This window comes from Mytilus edulis, chromosome 6 (assembly GCF_963676685.1).
Source record: "Mytilus edulis chromosome 6, xbMytEdul2.2, whole genome shotgun sequence".
Classification (NCBI taxonomy): Eukaryota; Metazoa; Mollusca; class Bivalvia; order Mytilida; family Mytilidae; genus Mytilus; species Mytilus edulis.
Window position 1 is genome coordinate 46,621,625 of NC_092349.1, and position 17,838 is coordinate 46,639,462.

Below are 17,838 nucleotides of genomic sequence, written 5' to 3' on the forward strand. Positions count from 1 at the left end.
ATGACAGTAGTTGTGATGCTAATTTCATTCAATGTTATTCTAATACACGAGATTGATTTTAACTGAATGTAGGTCAAAATAGTTTTGATGTGTAATTTATCGTATTGTATTAATGTTTGACCCAGTTTTGCGTTTTACTGAATGGCCCATGTAGTATAGCTAGTTTGTGCAACCAGGACACATTTATTAATAACTTCATATGTATGTTATCCTCAATTTGGAAAGTAACATTACGTAAGCTTTATGAGATAGGTATTTATACACATTTTACCTGAACTGGAATTTTGACGTGGTGTGACCTTCAGGTCACTAACTAAGATAATGTTATAGACCTGTATATTGGATAATTGCTTAGTACTCATAGTCAATAAAATCTTTCATTTTGGTGTTTGTGGAATTCTGAAGTTAGAAAAGGAGTTTGTTTGAAGAATCATGCACATTTTGGTTCCATTTCCACAACGAGTGTCCTAGATAAACCTAGACTGTATTTATAGAATAGATTAAACTAAAAAGTAGGGTATATAAAAATAAACTACTTCCAGTTTTAGGGTAAGCCAGCTACCCTTTGCAAGCCTAATTAAAAATTTTGAAACTGTTTTAAGTCCCCTACCAAGGAAGTCGAAGGGGACTTTATTTTTATAATGTTAAAAAAGTAATTTTAAGTTGTAAATAGAAATCGTTAGCATTTGTTGTCTTTTGTTTGATTTTTTTGCTCAGTATAACTGATTGGGAAAGGTATATATAAATAGGTTTATACCCCAATACAGGTATCAATTTTCAGTGATGAATGTAAATTTTAAAACTTTTGATTTCAAAGTTTTTGCTATCATGACGCAAACATTCAGGTCAATGTCAATGAAAACATTTTGCCCAAAGACTCCATGACTGAAATCTAGTATCATCTAGATAAAGGTGATTAGCCCTGAAAAGGTAGTATTTTTAGAAAACTTAGTACACAGTTTTTATTTGAACTATGGTCTTAAACATGTTGAAGGAAAATATTTTTTTCATTTACTACTATCATGTTTGACTATAGATGTCAAAATGTATGTGAATATTTGTCCCAAAAATTGTGAATATTTGTCCCAAAAATTGTGAATATTTGTCCCAAATATTGTGAATATTTGTCCCAAATATTACAGCCGGATAAAAGTCAATAGCCTTTCAAAACCAGGATTTTCTGAGACCATTAAATTTGTATTTAGTTCCTATTTGAACTGGAGTCTTGATTGAAATTATGAATCCATTTTATATTTATAAGAATATTTTAGCCATGATGCAAAATTCAATTTTTAAACTGTTTCCAAATTCGGTTATAATATCCATGAACATAATGAATGGGGATTATTACCAACTTACAAGGATCTTCTCCAACCTATATAAACTTGTTTAAGAAATTTTGTTTGCTTCTTGAATCTGGGACTATTACATGTACATGTATATCTATTGGGTCAAGATTAAATTAAGAATAAATACTGGTACATTTATATGTATATAAGATTGATGATAAATTTTTCAGTGTTCGGAAGACGTGCCAGATATGCACCATGCCATATAATAATGAATTTATTTTGAGATATTGTCATCAATATTTAGATTTATATATTATCTCTTCCAATAATAAAATATTGCTAAAAAATGTCTTGTTCAAAGATATATACTTTTTTTCTGGAAGAGTTATTCAAAAGTGCTTATTTTTAGTTTTGCCAATAATTAAGGAATATTGATTTGAGGGGTCAATACTCAGTATGGTCAATGTCCTTGTTACTAAAAAAAAACAGTTTTGGAAAAATGGTAGCTCAAGTTTCTATTTATTTTTGCCATTGTCTGATTGGAATGAAACTTATACTGATTGAATTGGAAGATCATTGGGAAGGGGAAAACAAATTATTGATTTTGGGGTTAAGAGGTCAAAGGTCAAGGTCACAGACACTGTTGTTTACAGGATGATATTATAGATCTAATAATTAGCTTTTGTAACTCATAAATACAGGTGATAAATTAGTGAATATAGTACATATCTATAATACTAAAATTACGAGGTCCAATTTGTCAGCCGTCATCACGTAAAAACGACGAATCAAAGAATTCAGCTTTATATATAACTAATATAGTACAAAGGTGTAGATTAAAAATTACACCACTCCAGGCCCTTTTGTTTTCCACGTAATTGATATTGCCAATAATTAAGAAGTTCCGGGTCAGGTCCGATACCGATACCAAAAGTATATTCACCTGTTACCTATTACCTTATCTGTACGTTCCGCATGTAACAGGTGCACCACCAAACGGTGTATTTAGGATTATGCTATATACACGGATCATAATCACAGGGTTGATACTACGAAATTCAATCATTGTCAAATTATTACATATTGTAGTATTTTAATCAGTAAGACTTTCTAAGATAACAATACGAATACTAAAAATCTGGACTAAAAATAAGGTGTATATAGGAACCGTTTTCAATTTGTTAGCGGGCTTGACATAAAACAGTGAATCAAAGAATTCAACTTTATTTGTAACTAACATAGGACAATGCTGTTGATTAAAAAATACTCCATTCCAGGACCTTTTGTTATCCAAATAATTAATATTACCAATAATTGATAAGTTCCAGTTCGACGGGTTCAAACAGAAAGATTTGAAAGCAGAGAAAACTGTGTATCTTATAATCGGCATGACTTTATCAGATAAAAAGTAATACTAAAATAAGGCTTGCGCATAGTTATATACTTTAATTCAGTCACGGACCCGCGATATCACGGGTGTGTTCTAGTATATAAAAAAGAAGATGTCACATGGTATGATTGCCAATAGAGAACTCTCCTCAAGAGACCAAATGACACAGACATTAACAACTATAGGTCACGTACAGCCTTCAACAACGAGCAAAGCCCATATTGCATAGTCAGCTATAGAAGGTCCCTAAATGACAATGTAAAACAATTCAAACAATGTTTGTCTTCAAGCTTACAAGCAGTACAACCCTTCAGACAGAATTAGAAATGGGGAGCATCAGATGGCAGTGGCTTTTTTTACTGTCTACTTTTAAGGATAAACACACTTTTTAAAGATCAGTTTTGACAAAACGTGACAGAATGTACTGAAAAAAAAGATAACCCAATTATGTACAATCACCAGGCAGATTTTGAAAAAAGATGTCTGTGTTTACATAAGAATATGATGATCAAGTGAAAGAATGGCATGATTTTTTTTATCAGCAGATGATAAATAAGTACACATACACTTGTAGTCTGCATTCTGTCACTTTGGAGCCTGCTTTCTGTAACACTAAGCATTCATTAGTTTCATATTGTTTATTACTGGTTTGCTTAATTGTGTTTTTGGTATGTATGAATAATAATAATAATGTATTACTCAATTTATTTCACTTGACTCAGTTGTTTTAGAATAAACTCATCAATGAAGTGACTGTAAATTCCTTTGATGACACTGATAGGTGATTAGAGATCAGTTATAATTATTACGGGCAATCATCCTTATCACACACATCTACAAATAGACTGTCCTTATACAAACTAAAACGTAAGCTCCACCTGATCATTTGAAATAACATTGGTAATACATGTGGTATATACACCATAAGTGTTTTTCCTGATTTCTGCACTGATTTCTGAATTCTCTTGGTATGTTTAATTCTTTAATATTTTTTATGCATACCTTTTATTATTTTATAAGTGGTACTAATCCATACAATGTATTTAAAAAGGGAGGGAAGAAATGTTATGTCTAAATTTGAAAGTATGCAAAGTAGCTGACTGATTGTAATAGTTGAATGCATATGCAGGACATTTATTGTTAAAGTATAAATTTTGATCGATAATGTTAATCAATATCCTTAAAAATGTATTGGCAATCAAAACTAAGAAAACGCAAAAATGATTTATTTAATTAAGCAAGCAACTGGCTACTTCTGATAACAGTATCAGCATTACATGTTCTTTTTTTCTGTACCAAGTGGGGAACATATTCCAACTAATTTTAGCTTGTGATAATCAGATACTAGGTTAATTTATTTTATAATGAAACTAGAGATTTAAAAGCAATATATTGTCCTGCTGTGTTTGAAGTTAGATAGATTAAACTTCAAACAGTGCATGTATGCTTGTTTGTTTTGGTTTTGCTTGCATGTCTGAGACAAATAAATACAAAAACCATAGAAGAAAATCTCTCCAAAATAAAAATAAGATCTCTAAGTGAGACTGGGACAATCGCACTGAAAGTTGAACCTAATATATCATGAAAAATCAATTGTTGGTTCAAAATATATATGTCAATATATAAAACAGAACACAACATGCACAAGTGACTTTAGTTTTTACGTCTATTTATAGTAGAGTAAATTTACATGACAATTTGAATAGTAACATAAAACACCAGTTAGTACATATTTAAATAAACAAGAATAATCCTGACAATTAAATATGATGTCACTCTTAATAATAGCGTGTTGATAGGAAATTGTGTGAAATAGATATTTACGTGTTTTAGAAGGTGGGGATTAATATCTGCTATTATTATTAATAACAATAATTTAGTTGTATTAATATCTATGACTAATAACAAGTGTAGGAGATCCTAATAGAACATATATTTCATCATTCTCTTAGTTTACATGATAATAGAAATTGGCTAATCGATAAAATGATGAGAAAATTGAGCAATAATTATCAGTTAGCTTATTACAGAGGCGGATTTAGGGGTGGACCCCCCTTTTAAGAAAAAAATTTGGTTGCTTATATAGGGATTCATTGAAGCGTGAAGCGATCGGGCCCCCTCTTAGGCAGCCAGTGGGCCCCCCACTTATGAAATTTTCTGGATCCGCCACTGTATTATATCTTAATTCTGTATTTATGTAGAATTACAAATATCCTAGAAAAGCCCTGTAATTACTGATTGATCGGCCAGACAAAATGACTTAACCACATCTAATGTAAACCGTTTTTAGTTCAGTTGAATCAAACATGTTTAGGTTAAATGTATTTTTATGCCCTCATTATAAGTTTCGTTACTATAAATAGATTGAAATGGATTGAAGTGTTACCTGAATAAAGTACATTTTGTGTATTTAAGTTTTTTAAGTACAAGGTACTGAGATAGGATATAATGTTATGCATGAATAATTTGCATTAACTGAAGCACTGTTTTATGTGAAATCAGTAAATTAAATAAAATCTTTAAAAATGCTTTGATATTTATATATAATTCAAAGGCCTAGAGATACAATTTACAAGCAAACATTTATGTAATGTATCTCTTCATACCCTTTAAAATTGAATTAATATTTTTAGTGCACATGAACTGGAGTTATTGAAAAAAGTGCAATGTTCTCAAAAAAAAAAAAAATGTTGTATTTATATTAAATTTGTCCTTTGCCTTTTATCATGTTTATCTGATTTTCAATAATATATTGTTAGTAAAAAAAGATTTATCAAAATTAAAGCTTGATTAAAAAAGTTATTTTGTATAAAGTTCAAATAAATTCTCTAGTTACACACATATTTTTATGTCAAGGTTAAAAATCATGACATGAACTATTACGTCTATAGATGTTTAAACTATGCACTTTTTATGAAAGATGTTATAACAGACACTAATCCCCATCAAAGTAAAAATCTTCATGAAAATATTATTAGAAATCTTCAGAAAATTATGACACAAATTTGTTTATGTCAATCAGAATCAAATTTGTAAACAACATTTGGTGTCTTCTCACTTAAAATTAAGTATGTGCTATAAAATGTACAAACACATATTGTGTACATACTTTTTATCCATCTTATTCAACATTGTGATCAGGTTTGATAAGTCTTTGTTTACAAACTGTTGATACAGCCTTGAACTCTGGTCAAATTTGTTTATTTTCTGTCTATTAAATTGGGACCATGGCATTGTCATATATTTCTGTCAAGATGTTTGAGTGAATATGATTGTCATATTCCTGTCAAGATTTTGTTATTTTCAAAAGAAAATACAGGGCAAGTTCATTAACCTTGTTGACCTTGTAAAATTGACTTTGGTACACTAAATAGATCAGGTAGTTCGTGAATTTTTATCCGTTTACTGTGGACAGTCCAATGCAGTTCAGGTAGTTTTAATTTCACCTGTTAACCGTGGGCAGTGAGTCCAAATGTACTAAAATTTAACCTTTAATAGATTTATTTTAAAAATAAAAAAAAGAACTAAATTTGAAGGCTAATTTACTTTTCAAAGTGTAAAAGGTTAACTTTTTATGACGAAACAAAAGAAATGCCATGTCCAATCTATATGATCTCTTAGACAGCGACAGAGGGCGTTTTCAAACTTTTGCCCTTTCTGTGACCAAACCCATTTGGACACATTGAAATTACAAAGTCAGCTTATGGTGAAGTGTAAATTTAATACACCTTGAAAAAATTATTTAAGAGAAACTGTTGATATGGCAAGAACTTGAAAGTCTGTTAGTCAGTTAACAACTCAACAACTATATTTTGTATTTTTAGAATAGAGAAGCAGAGTTTTACACTGCTAGACGCCGACCACAGTTACTCACAGATTTCCATGGTCATGCAGCTAATATAGACAGATACAGGTAAGGGTGGGGATTTAAGGTTTATAAGAACTGTGGATTCATATATTTTTGTCGGTACCAATTTTCGTGGATTGAGGAAAACTTGCATTTTTCGTGGATATTTGATTTCGTAGTTTTGACAAAGTCTGCATAATATGAAATTTGTCATTTGTTTAACGTTTAAATTCGTGACTTAACTGTACCCATGAAACCCATGAAAATTGATATCCAACGAAAAAATAATGAATCCACGGTACATGTTTTATTGATAGTTGTCCCTACCACTCGTATTGCCCAGTAACAGTCATCACGCTTTATCAATGGTTGTCTCTACCACTCGTATTGCCCAGTAACTGTCATCATGCTTTACGTCAGGCTGCCCAGCACAGGGTATATATTGAAATTACTACTTCAAATTCCTTATACAGACTTATAAATATAAAATCTGTACAAATTTGAAAGTTAGAAAAAATGAATGTTGGGCCTGTGGCCATTTGTAAATATTGTAGCAATTTATTGCTATTCTAAATTCATCATAGTGTGGTGAAGAGCAGACTTATTATTAGGAATTATAAATATGTATCTTTTGGGAATTTTTGGTCCTCAATGCTCTGAAACTTCATACTTTATTTAGCCTTTTTAATAATTTTTGAATCGAGCATCACTGATGAGTCTTTTGTAGATGAATTGTGCGTCTGGCGTTAATATAAAATTTCAATCCTGGTATCTATGATGAGTTTATTTAGATCTTTTGGAGCTATCAGTTTAATTTGAGCAGGTTTTAAGATAAACTTTAAATCTACAACCTCAAATCTCAATTCTTGGGAAAATTAAGTTAGATTTTGTTGCTCTCAATTTTTTTCAACTCAGTCAGTTGTCAACCTAAAAACTGCATAATTCATCTAAATTATTCAATTCATAAAGACCTCATACACAATTCTAATTGTACTTTTTCTCAATGATATTTTATTTTATAGTTTTATCTATTCAAGATAACTACCAGTCAACTTAGTAGTCACCATAGTTATCATTCGGGAGATCAGATACATGTATCAAATTAGGATGAACAAATTTTGTTAAAAATATATATTATTTTGAAAATGTGTATTAACATACATGCCAACTGTCACTACATGTGGGGGATTTCCCCCATGGAGGCTCCCAAATGGACATGTTGAAAGAGCAATTTTGTCCACAATCTCAAACAAAACAATTGATATTACAATAGGTTAAGGCTTGTGAAAGTATGAAGAAGCCGAAAAACAACATTAAAATACATTTGAAGGCCCCTTCAAGGTTTTGTAGGACTATGATAGCCACCATGCACGTAAACCCCCCATGACCATTTTGAAAAGTTGGCAGGTATGTATTAAGAATATTGAAATCTGAATGAACTGTATAATTCTGATGAATAATTAGTATGTAACCTGCATGTATAGTGCAATTTTATTTATGTTATAATTATGACATAATCTAGCAGTCTGTTGCCTTAAACATTCCATTGTAAGATAGTCAGATCAGTCTCGAAAAATATTATCTATCCCTGGTAATTTATGACTTGACTGTGTCCACAATGAATTTTGAAATTGTTGAATATTTTGGCTATTTCTATAGATTGGAGATAGCTCATAATGAGACCATTGAAAATTAATTGTTGGTTTGTCTAGGGACGGTCAGGTTTACTGGAACCATACATATATTTTTATTTGGCCTTGGTGAAACAAGAAAACAAATGGCCCCATAGTCCCAGTTTCAACTGATCTCAAATGTTTAGCTTGGGGAATAAAGCTTATATTGAGTTTAAATTATATATCTAAATATAGGTGTTCTTTTCCTTAATTACTGTAAACTCAGAAATTATTGTGTGCATTTATTATTGTGATTTTGTCATTCAAGACTAAAACGCGATTTTATTTTTGCGATATTGAAAAGAATCCTGTTTTATTCATATGAAAAATTTCAAAATTATTGCAATTATAACCATGTTGCATTTTTCGCAATAATAAAAACATCGCAATAATTTCTGAATTTACAGTGCATGTTTCTCAATGGAGCTCTTACAGTTATTTTCTTCTTTTAGAAATATAAAAAAACATTTTACTTTATTATTTCAGAAGTGGAGAATCTTTTCAACCGTACAGACAGGAGGCTATGGGAAATTTACAGCCTGCTGGTCCCGGGGAGCCTGGACCTAGTACCAGCCAGGTCCAACAAACCCCACCAAAAAGACCCAGGTTACAAGTAGATAGAGATTTACAACCACTTCATATCGAAGTGAAAAAGGTTAGAACTGGTCTATATAGATTTGTGTGCATTAGGCATGCATTATCTTAAAAAATATTTTGTTTTTCCAAGTCCGGATCCGTAATTAGTTTCAAAAACCGGAAGTGTGCCATTTGCAATGTTTTTGAAGCACCTGCTGTGAAAATTTCTTGGATTTTAAGCTATTTGGAATACCTTTTGACATTAATAAAATGTTTTACTGGCTTTCTATGCAAGTAGAAGCAAGAGAGAAAAAATATTATGTCATCTATCAGAAGCCTGTGTCAAAAACAGGGTCGGTTGATACAATTTTTTGATTTTTTTTTTGAAGATCCAATAAAAAAGTTAGGGTCGGGGCTAAAAAACAGGGTCGGTCGGGTTACCGGAAACATCGATCTTTTTTTTCTCGGTCTTAGAGAAGGTTTTCAATGATTCAAAAATCTCAAATTGTTAAAAAGAAAAAATACCCAAATTATGGTTATGAAAGATAGTTTCAAAGGCAGAGGACATAATTAGGTTGTATTGAGAACATAAGCAACAAAAAAATCTGATGAATTATAAATATCTTGACTTATTTCAACATTATATGAATATGTAATAATCTTTGTAAAATATAATGCTTTACTTTTTTAACCAAATCCATTCTTTTATGATTGATTGATTGTTGGTTGCTTAATGTCCAGTGGCAAATATTTGATGCATATTCAGGACGAATTGTTTTATGAGCATTGTAAATAGTTAATAGACGTTAAGATTTTGAATCACTGTTGTGAATGTTAAGAATATTTACAAAAAAGCATTACATACATATTTAAGTTATGATTCATATTAAAACAATAAGTTTCAGTTAGAATTTCTGATAGATAAGATTTTGGTTTTACTTCTAGTAATTGGTAAATTATAAAATGATATTTCATCCTATTCAAAATTTTATATTACATGTACATGTATAAGTTTTGATGAGATAAAAAATATGAATTTTGTAATAAAACCATAATCAAAATGTCAAGCGGTAAATGTAATAAAATGAGAGTAAATAGTGCAGCAGCTGACAGCTGTTATTATCTATGTTATAAATTATGCAATTAACTGTAAATGTGATATGTCCTCTTTTACCTATATATACTCAGACTGTTCTTAGATGAATGTTTTAAACTTATCATTATCTCTGGGTATTCTATTCAGACTGTTCTTAGATGAATGTTTTAAACTTGTCATTCTCTCTGGGTATTTTATCTCTCTCCAATGAAAATTGTCTGCATTGATACAGCTTAGATTGCTGAAAGTGGTATTAACCACCAACACTATCAATCAATACAAATATCCTATTATTATAAAAATAGGTAAATATGGTATGATTGCCAATATGGTATGATTGCCAATATGGTATGATTGCCAATATGGTATGGTTGCCAATATGGTATGGTTGCCAATATGGTATGATTGCCAATATGGTATGATTGCCAATATGGTAGGATTGCCAATATGGTATGATTGCCAATATGGTATGATTGCCAATATGGTAGGATTGCCAATATGGTAGGATTGCCAATATGGTATGATTGCCAATATGGTATGGTTGCCAATATGGTAGGATTGCCAATATGGTATGATTGCCAATATGGTATGATTGCCAATATGGTAGGATTGCCAATATGGTATGATTGCCAATATGGTAGGATTGCCAATATGGTATGGTTGCCAATATGGTAGGATTGCCAATATGGTATGATTGCCAATATGGTATGATTGCCAATATGGTAGGATTGCCAATATGGTATGATTGCCAATATGGTATGATTGCCAATCACACAACTATATATATCCACCAAAATTCAAATGAAGTGGATGTAAGTATTGATAGGTAACAGTAGGACCTTCAACAATGAGAAAAACTCATATCTTATAGTCAACTATAAAGAGTATGTAAAATATGAAACAATTCAATTGAGAAAACTAATTGGCTAATTTAGAACAAAACAAATATGACAGACGTGAACTAATGACAACCACTGTGCCAATTTCAATAAAAGGAATGCTATATCAAAAGTAAATATAGAATGACTATGCAAGGGCTAAGCAGCTACTCAAAGTTGTTGAAACCACTGAGTCAATTAAATATATATCCATTAATTTTATAGGAACAGACCTTATACAACCCACAAGTGGAGGCAATCTCTCCGACACCTGACGAGAGTAGTAGTCGTACTACAAAAGATGAACTGCTACAAGCAATTAGTAAAACTGATAGAGAGATCAGTAAACATGAACAACAAATACAAAAGTTACAGAAAAAACATGTAAGTTTGACGGAGAGAAAAGTAAAAAACATGTAAGTTTGACGGAGAGAAAAGTAAAAAACATGTAAGTTTGAGGGAGATAAAAGTTAAAACATGTAAGTTTGAGGGAGAGAAAAGTAAAAAAACATGTAAGTTTGAGGGAGAGAAAAGTAAAAAACATGTAAGTTTGAGGGAGAGAAAAGTAAAAAACATGTAAGTTTGAGGGAGAGAAAAGGAAAAAACATGTAAGTTTGAGGGAGAGAAAAGTAAAAAACATGTAAGTTTGAGGGAGAGAAAAGTAAAAAACATGTAAGTTTGAGGGAGAGAAAAGGAAAAAACATGTAAGTTTGAGGGAGAGAAAAGGGGCATGATTTATGTTTCATTGAAAAAATTATAAAAAAAAAAACACAAGTAAATTTGATGGAAAGAAATCTGGAAAATGGAAGTTGAAGATTTTTTATTGCAATTGGAAAAAATTACAGAAAAACAGGTTAATGGTTGGAGGGAAAAAAAAGGTTCAAGCTGGTGCATCTTAAGATGAATAACATGAAACTGGTAAATTAACAAACACAAAAGAGAAAGTAACTCAAAGATTCATATCTCATCTACCAATGTAGAAAAAACGGACAACAAAAACAGGTGTATGTGCTGCTGCCAAAAATTAAAAAAATAACAGGCAAATTGACAAAGAAAAGAAAAATCTTTCATGGTGTATTTTCTATTAACCCCATTGTAACAAATTTTGACAACCATAAGAGTTGATTTTCTTTGGTTATGATAAACCACAAATTTATTTGATCAAAAAACACTAATTTACTTTAGTATAAAGTAATATCACAAAAATACTGAACTCAGAGGAAAATTCAAAATGGCAAGTCCCTAAACAAATGGCAAAATCAAAAGCTCAAACACATCAAACAAATGAATAGCAACTGTCATATTCCTGACTTGATACAGGCATTTTCTTGGTGATAAATGGTGGATTAAACCTGGATTTATAGCTAGCTAAACCTGTCGCTTGTATTTTTGCATACTTTGTTAAAACTGCAAAATCAAGTACTGTTATCCACAAAAGTACAATTTTTCCACATTTGTTAGAATTAGTATTCCTTTTGAAATGAATTGAAATCACAATACAAGATATAAATCTGAATTGTACTGTTATTTCGTACTTGCAAATTCTTTTCTTTGTACAAATGCATGATTGAATAGGGGGATGGTTTAATAAACTGTAAATTGAGAATTTTTTACAAGAATTTATTTTTGCTTCTTTTTTTTTAATAATGAACAAAAACATGAGATTAATAATTGCAATTTTAATTAGTACTGCATACTTATAATACTATCGCAATTTTAAACACAGTTTTATTTTTACTAAATACATATTCATCATTTTCAATTAAAACACAATATTAAAATTATCACAGCAATTATGAATTTACAATATTATTAAAATATTTTTGTTTTTCACAGAGACAGCTGGAGCAGGAAACATCCAAGCCTCCAGTAGACAAAACAGAAACACCACAGAATAACACTGAAGAAAAACACCAGAGTTTAGCTCAAATTATTTATGCTGAAAATAGGGTAAGTCAAACAAAATCAAAAGTATTTAAAGTGCCAGTCTGCCTAAGAATCAGGCAGTGGTGTAAACATGACCAAACATAAACCAACTCACATTGATTTAAGTTCAAAATGTAATAATTTACGAATATAACATTCGTTTCATTTTCCTCATCTTGTATTTCAACATTTAAGGGGAGCTAACTCCTTAATTTGCTATCATTCTAACCAAAAGTTAACTAGTAATTTCTGGATTTCAGAAACAAAGACAACCATTTCCAACTAATTCCATTAGAATAATTTGATGGTTAGATCAGCAGTTTTTTTTCAACCATGTTTTGAAATTCTTCTTAATTTCCTGATTCTTTCAAAAGCTTACTTTCATGAAAATGATAATTTTATGATTAAAGTATACTATAAGTGTAACAATCCAGAGATTAGTAAAGTGGTTAAAATTCTCTCTTTCAAATAATGAAAATGAAAAAAAAAATTAAAAACTTAAAGTGGTAAGACAAGTCTTAATGATCAAAGAAGTTATTGCACAATAACCAATATGATCCATGCATATATATATGAAATACCTTCTTTTACATATAATTATAGTGGTGTGCATTTAAGAAGAACAAAATGTTTTTATTAATGCAAACAATTTTAGTTTAAACATTTTTATTTATAGTGGATTGGGAAACAAGTTTTGCAACTTATAATAATTCCTTTCCACTCAAATTTAAAGAAGAGAATAACTAGTGTATTGAAATCAAAGTCGTTAAGATAAAAATGTTATAAGAGACTAAAATTCTTTGACTAGCATGCAGTTTTTGGAGTAAGAGCAGACAATTGTTTGCCTGTTTGGGATGAAAATTTCAGGGACTGAATTTTCAGCTCTCCTTTGACACCATTTGCGAGTATGGTCTTCAGGAAATGATGATAGTCCCTAGGAAGGGGACGATAAATGGCTGACCCGTGTTAAGAGAGAGCCATATATCTCTTGCACGTTAAAGACACCCTTGTAGATTTCGAAAAAGAGCAGGCTAATGCCGCTACAAGGCAGCACTGGCACCCGCAAAGTGAAAAGGGATTATTATAAGTTGCAAAACTTGTTTCCCAATCCACTATAAATAAAAATGTTTAAACTAAAATTGTTTGCATTAATAAAAACATTGCAATAATTTCTGAATTTAAAGTATGCATGTAGTATTTGCTGTTGTTGGAATAAGCAGACATTAATTAGTCAGTCAGTAAATATGAATAGATTTGTTTTATTTATAGAAAAAAGCAGAGGAAGCACACAACATGTTAGCAACACTCGGTCCTAAAATAGAACTGGTAAGTACAAAAAGTATTAATAGCAAAGTAAAGTGAAAATAGAGTAAATAAAAATTCTCTTAGTTCTTTGATGTTCAACAGAACAAAAATTATGTACAAGTACATGACAAGCAGCTGTCAACAAACTCAATCATGAATACCAGAATTAATACGTGTACATCAGACACACATTTCATCTTCAAAAGACCCATCAGTGATACATGTACCTGAATCAAAAAAGTTTAAAAGGTCATGCACAAATGTAAAGTACAGAAAGCCATTGAGACCCCAAGTCATCTTTTGTTTCTCTGATGAATACAAAACAGTCATCTCTTTTAAATTGAAGAAGGATTTAGGATACCTGTTATGTAGACATGGACTTGTGTATATTAAAATGAATTGAATATTTTTGAATTGCATTGTTTTATATTTCAGCCCCTTTACAACCAGCCATCAGATACACAGGTCTATAAAGATAATATTGCAAAGTAAGTTTACATGTTTTTCAACACATACTATTTATCTAGGTCATACAGTTGCAAAATCTGATGTATACAATCATTAAAACTAGACTTAAAAAATACAGGTTAGGGGTACCTGATGAGGAATGCCTTGGCCTAAAGCCTAAACTGAAACACCAGGTGTATCAAATAATGATAGACTAGACATTTGATTATAATCATTTAATGCTATTCTTTGACGAGATTCAATCAATGAAACATTAATATGTATCAATACGGATCAATTAAGCCTCTGCATGGTTCATTGGATTGTTTCAGGACACGTCTTATATTTAAAAGTTGGGAGCTATTTTGATGTCTTTTGCATTTTCTCATCAGTTTATCCTAGCCATGATCAGAAATGAATGTTAAATACAGATTGCACATTAGGTTAAATGATTGGTCAAGAGTACAACACAAAAATAACATCTATCATCCACTTCACTGATCTTTTATTATGTAATCATTAGTTACTAAATGCCCAATTTATTATGCCCCATTTATAGTCATTATGTTTTCTGGTCTGTGGACTGTTCCTCTGTCCTTTCGTCCGTCCGTCCATCTGCCCTGCTTCGGGTTAAAGTTTTTGGTCAAGGCAGTTGTTGATTAAGTTGAAGTCCAATCAACTTGAAACTTAGTACACATGGTCCCTATTATATAATTTTTCTAATTTTAATGCCAAATTAAAAAGAGTTTTGACCCGAATTTCACGGCCCACCAAACATAGAAAATGATGGTGCAAGTGGGGTATCCGTGTACTAAGGACACATTCTTGTTTTAAAATCAATTAATTACATTCTCATGGCCTGAGCAATCTAACATGTTAATATCAAATCCTGGAACTAACAAAGAGGGTACACAACACAAAAAATAATTCTTTTTGTGCCTTCAATTACTTAATATTTATTTACTTAAAATGTCTGCCTCAATATCTAGTTTGATTATATTTACTTTCAGTCATCAAGTCTTCAAGAAGAGATTGGTATTACATCTTAAGAAAAGAAACCAGGCTAGGCGTATCAGGGTAAATATTTCAGGGTGGTGAAAGCTGAATCACTATTATATAGTTTTAAGTCTATCATTTAAAATAGAAATCAAGACCTTTTTTTAGCTCACCTGGCCTAAAAGGCCATGTGAGCTTTTCTCATCACTTGGTGTCCGTCGTCGTCGTTAACAATTTTTCAAACATCTTCTCCTCTGAAACTACTGAATGGATTTGAATGAAACTTAGCATGATTGTTCCTTAGATTATCCTGCACAAAGTGTGTGCTTCGATTTTTGATCCGTCAAAAAACATGGCCGCCGTTACTTAAAATAGAACATAGGGGTCAAATGCAGTTTTTGGCTTATATCTCAAAAACGAAAGCATTTAGAGCAAATCTGACATGGGGTAAAAATGTTCATTAGGTGAAGATCTATCAGCCCTAAAATTTTCAGATGAATCAAACAAACCATTGTTGGGTTGCTGCCACTTAATTGGTAATTTTAAGGAAATTTTGCAGTTTTTGGTCATTATCTTGAATATTATTATAGATAAAGATAAACTGTAAACAGCAAAAATGATCAGCAAAGTAAGATCTACAAATAAGTTAATATGACCAAAATTGTCAATTGACCCCTTAAGGGGTTATTGTCCTTTAATGACAATTTTTCACAACTTTAAAAAATCTTCTCCTCTAAAACTACTAAACCAAATTCAACCAAACTTCAACTGAATGATCAGTAGGGTGTATAAAATAAAGTTTGTGCTTTATTTTTTATTTCGTCAAAAAACATAGCCGTCATGGCTAAAAATAGAACACAGGGTAAAATGCAGTTTTTGGCTTATATTTCAAAAACTCCAGTATTTAGATCAAATAAGACAAGAAGTTAAAGTATTTATTAGGTCAAGGTCTACCTGTCCTGAAATTTTCAGCCGAATTGGGTAACTGGTTTTTCAGGTATAATGCCCCTGAATTGATGATTTTAAAGAAATTTTGCAGTTTTTGGTTATTATCTTGAATATTATTATAGATACAGATAAACTGTTAATAGCAAAAATGTTAAGCAAAGTAAGATCTACAAATAAGTCAATTTGACCAAAATTGTCAATTGACCCCTTAAGGAGTTATTGCCCTTTAAAGACTTTTTTCACAATTTGTTCATCATGTTGACTTACTTTAAAAAATCTTCTCCTTTGAAACTGCTGTATCAATTTCAGCCAAACTTAGGCTAAATGAGTTTCAGAGTATCTAGTATAAATTTTATATTTCATTTCCTCGTATGTCAGAAACATAGCTCCTATGGCTAAAATAGAACATAGGAGAAAATGATTTTTTTTTTGCTTTTGAAGAAAATAGGACGATTCAAAGAACATTTAAATAAATTGAAAAGCCAAAATAATCATTGATGAGAGATTTAACCAAAAAAATTAAGGTGAGCGATTCAGGCTCTTGAGAGCCTCTTGTTTTAAATTAGAATTTCTTCATTGAAGCGTGAAATTAATATTTCTCTAAAGAAAAGGGAAAAGCATTAGCGTGTAACTGATTTATAATCTTACGATTTTTTTTCTCAGAAATGTGACATGAAATATTATTATATTATAATTAAAATGATGCTCGTCTTTCAGGAGCGATATTTAACAGAAAGATATGATCAGCTGATGCAGGTCTGGATAAAGAAGATAGAAAGAATAGAAAACCATGCAAAAAGGAGGTCAGTTTGTATGAAAATTATATGTAATATTTGTCACTGGACACCAAGCATCAATCCTTAATCAAGGGTTCCAGTTTAATTTGTTAAATTTCATTCCTGATTAGGCAGGAAATGTATGTACCCAATTATGGGCTTTATTCTGTTCACCAGTCCTGTGTCTGTGCAATGCAATAATTGTACATTTAACATTGAAGATTCTTTCTATATATTTCCATTATACATGTGTTTGTAGACTAACTAGTGTCGCTCACACTTGCAAATGTTGTTTTCTAATATTCATATTGCGCTGGTAAAAGTACACAAATCAAACATTTTAACACGAATAAAATCAGATGTGGTATTAGACAGCAAACCTACAACACAAGAGAGCCTCCAAATGTTTCATATATTATCGAAAAAGCACTGAATTTTGATGGAAATGTCAATTATCCTGAAAGTTTTTTGTCTTATTTTGATATAAGGGAGTATTGTTTTACAAATTACACCATGAACAGTTTTTTTCACATTTTGTATATATTTTATATAATGCAGAGCCAAGGATGCCAGAATGAGAGAATTCTTCGAGAAATGTTTCCCTGAAATCAAGAAATCCAGAGAAGACAAAGAGAGAATTTCAAGGTCTGATCGGTTATCATCTAATAATGTAATGAATAATTTTATA

The 17,838-nt window shown here is 30.9% G+C and overlaps 1 protein-coding gene across 9 annotated transcripts in view; it reads left to right on the forward strand.

Moving 5' to 3' along the window:
- The window catches only part of LOC139527769 (nuclear receptor corepressor 1-like), an 85,772-nt gene that overhangs the window by 43,146 nt on the left and 24,788 nt on the right, over positions 1 to 17,838 (forward strand). For all 9 annotated transcript variants that reach the window (XM_071323429.1, XM_071323426.1, XM_071323428.1 and 6 more), the window contains 9 exons: positions 6,507 to 6,595; positions 8,689 to 8,857; positions 10,978 to 11,136; positions 12,589 to 12,702; positions 13,948 to 14,004; positions 14,419 to 14,471; positions 15,441 to 15,507; positions 17,092 to 17,177; positions 17,709 to 17,795. In XM_071323429.1, coding sequence (XP_071179530.1) covers positions 6,507 to 6,595; positions 8,689 to 8,857; positions 10,978 to 11,136; positions 12,589 to 12,702; positions 13,948 to 14,004; positions 14,419 to 14,471; positions 15,441 to 15,507; positions 17,092 to 17,177; positions 17,709 to 17,795 — 881 coding nt within the window. The remainder of the gene's footprint in view (positions 1 to 6,506; positions 6,596 to 8,688; positions 8,858 to 10,977; positions 11,137 to 12,588; positions 12,703 to 13,947; positions 14,005 to 14,418; positions 14,472 to 15,440; positions 15,508 to 17,091; positions 17,178 to 17,708; positions 17,796 to 17,838) is intronic.